This window comes from Limulus polyphemus, unplaced genomic scaffold (genome assembly GCF_000517525.1).
Source record: "Limulus polyphemus unplaced genomic scaffold, Limulus_polyphemus-2.1.2 Scaffold2599, whole genome shotgun sequence".
NCBI classification, from domain to species: domain Eukaryota; kingdom Metazoa; phylum Arthropoda; class Merostomata; order Xiphosura; family Limulidae; genus Limulus; species Limulus polyphemus.
The window spans coordinates 66,025-69,111 of record NW_013668209.1 but is presented as its reverse complement, the minus strand read 5'-3'; the positions used below and the strand labels follow the sequence as shown (position 1 = coordinate 69,111).

The window sequence follows — 3,087 nt, the reverse complement described above, 5'->3', positions numbered from 1 at the left end:
TTGAAGAACACTACATTAGTAATTGTTAATAAGAACCTGTAAGTGACAATAAAGAAGAATTTAAAATAATATGTAAACTATAATATATCTGCTATATCCTGTACCAACAAGACATTTTGCCCCAAAACAGAGCTTTAGAGTTTGGGTGAAATACGATATAGTCGTTAATGAGCCATTACTTATATTAGGAATCTGCTTGACAACAACTGTTACGGTATAAACTGGAATAAATTGGTGAAAGTGTATTTTTTATGAATATCTATATTATAATACATCAGACAACCAGCAAAAACCCTCGCGACAAGAGATTTGTTTGTTTTTCGCGCAAAACTACTCGAGAGTTATCTATGTTAACTGTCCCTAATTTTAAAGCGATAGACTAACAAATTGGATTGGTCATCACATGATGACACCCCTCAGCTGGAAGGCCAAGTATGATTAGTAGGGGGATTCGATCCCGTGACCCACAGATTTCAAGAGATTTGTCCGGCCCTTTGAACAGAATAATGGGATTTACTGTCACTTTTATGGGCCACTCATAGTTCAAAGTGCGGATTGTTTTCTGCGGTTGTTAATTCTAATAATTAATATAGGAAATATGAGTTGCTGCCTAAAGCGCATAGCATGGCTAGTTTGGTCAATGTTCAGTTGGTACATTTTTGGTTGACTGTGCAAAATATTATTATTTTTGTTAATGTTGTAATCGAATCGTTTAAGTTTTCTCAACTAAATTACAAGTTCCTTTCATTTGACAATTCTGTTTATAGTAGAAATAAATTTTCGCTAATTATTTAACTTTTATTTTATGTCCAATATTTTAGCTTATGCATTTGATTTCTATCAAGGCATCTTACTACAATTTCAGTAAACAACTTTCTTGTAGTTTCTTAAATTAAAATCAAAGATGTTTCAAGTTTCGTTATCTCCATGATGTCAGGTCTTATGATATTTGTATGATCGTGTCCTGTTGCAGTTTGTGCAAAACGATTATGAATTTTTAAAGGACCACAGGACAAGTATATTGAATAGTCACAGTATTGTAATTTTAGGCTTAGGGCCTTAGACTAGTTTTTAATTTTAGAACAGAAATGTCTGTTATTCTTGAAACAACGCTAGGTGACATAATAGTTGATCTTTATACTAGTGAAAGACCAACATCATGTTTAAATTTTTTGAAACTATGTAAGAGTAAATACTACAACTTCACTTTGTTTCATAAAGTTGAACGCAACTTCATTGCACAGACTGGTGACCCAAGTGGTACTGGTAGAGGTGGAGAATCTGTGTTTTGCCGGTTGTATGGCGAACAAGCAAAGTTCTTTGACGCTGAAACAAAGCCAAGAATTAAGCACCGCAAACTAGGAACATTATCGATGGTGAATAATGGTAATAATATGCATGGTTCTCAGTTTTTCCTTACGTTAGGTGAAGATTTGGAATATCTTGATGGTGTACATACTGTGTTTGGGGAAGTCACTGAAGGAATGGATACTCTGATGAAAATTAATGAAGTTATATGTGATGAAGAACATAGGCCATATCAGGACGTTCGACTAACACACACAGTTATTCTCGATGATCCGTTTGATGATCCTCATGGATTGGAAATACCAGATCGTTCTCCAGAACCAACCAAAGAACAACTCAGCAGTGGGCGAATTGGTGCTGATGAAGAAATTGATGATACTAAAGGAAAGAGTATGGAAGAAATTGATGAAGAAATCAAAGATAAGACTGCTAAAGCTCAAGCAATAGTACTGGAAATGGTGGGTGATATTCCAGATGCTGATGTGAAACCTCCAGAAAATGTGCTTTTTGTATGTAAATTAAATCCAGTAACATCTTCAGAAGACTTGGAAATAATTTTTTCACGGTTTGGCCCAATAAAAAGTTGTGAAGTTATTAAAGACAGAATAACGGGAGAATCATTGCAATATGCTTTTATTGAATTTGAAAATGAAAGAGATTGTGAAAATGCTTACTTCAAAATGGATAATGTGTTGATTGATGATCGACGCATACATGTAGACTTTAGTCAGTCTGTAGCAAAGCTGAAGGAAGAATCAGTGCAAAGAAATAAGTTAGAAAAAGAAGTCAGACCAAAATATTCACTTAAAGATAAATCTTCAATACAAAAGGATACTTCGTATGAATTAATATTTGATGAAAGTGTTAATGTTAGTCCTAAGTTAAACTCAAAGAAAAAGAAAAAAAAACACAAAAGACTTGGAAGCTCAGATGGTAGTGACAAAGAAGTCAGAAATAGAAAACACAAGACATATGATTATTCAAGATCAAAAAGTGGTAAAAAACTGAAGCACCATTAGTTTAAACCATTCACAGATGTATTTGTTAAAAAAGAAAACCATACACATATGTATATAAACAAAATGGAATTAAATGAAGAAAAATGTATAAATTATTTGAAAGTGAATTGAAATATACCATTTTCCATAAATAAACAAAAAATACTAAGTTGAAATTGTACAAGAAGTAAAATTAACTATGTAGAACTGTAATTTTTTATATTTATAATGTTTGGTATTTGTGTATTTTTCAGCAAATGTAAAATTTGTCAAAGCATTTGTAAGAATATTGAATATAAGGAAATTATAAAATAATTTTTTCAATATATTAAGTATAGATAAGAACATCAAAAAATGAAATGTAACTGAAGGAAAATTCCAAAAAAAAGAAAGTGGCAGTTTTTAGCCTTTGATTTTGAAATACTTTTTCACAGAAACAGGTGTTCAGTTATTATTTTTATGATCTAGGGGAACATCAAACTTTGATTGGTTAAAAGAAACAGGAACTTAATAGAGGTGGGTGTGTAAAAGATAGTGTTGATTTCATAGGAAGGTATAGAAAAGGGCTATGAATGATTTTGGGGTTAAAAGACAGCCATAATGTTAGAATTAAATGTTTAAATTTTATTTTTGTTAGAACATTTGAGAAGATGGACTTTGTTTAGTAAGTAATAGCTATTTGGATGTAAAGGGCACATTTCAATGGGAGAATGTGACCAGTGAGGTACTTTAATGTTCTGTTTTTTCTTTGGGATCTTTGTTTTTGCTTAGGAATGAATTC

The 3,087-nt window shown here is 31.8% G+C and overlaps 1 protein-coding gene across 1 annotated transcript; it reads left to right on the top strand.

Annotated features, from left to right (window-relative positions):
• The first annotated feature begins 846 nt into the window (after positions 1-846).
• Positions 847-2,664, top strand: LOC106467399 (peptidyl-prolyl cis-trans isomerase-like 4). The gene has a single exon (XM_013927749.2). It carries the CDS (start codon positions 1,089-1,091, stop codon positions 2,325-2,327), a length of 1,239 nt encoding a protein of 412 aa, XP_013783203.1. The 5' UTR covers positions 847-1,088; the 3' UTR covers positions 2,328-2,664.
• The last annotated feature ends 423 nt before the right edge of the window (positions 2,665-3,087 follow it).

Coding starts and splice junctions, on each gene's coding strand:
- LOC106467399 (XM_013927749.2), top strand. CDS start 1,089: ATGTCTGTTATTCTTGAAACAACGCTAGGTGACATAATAGTTGATCTT.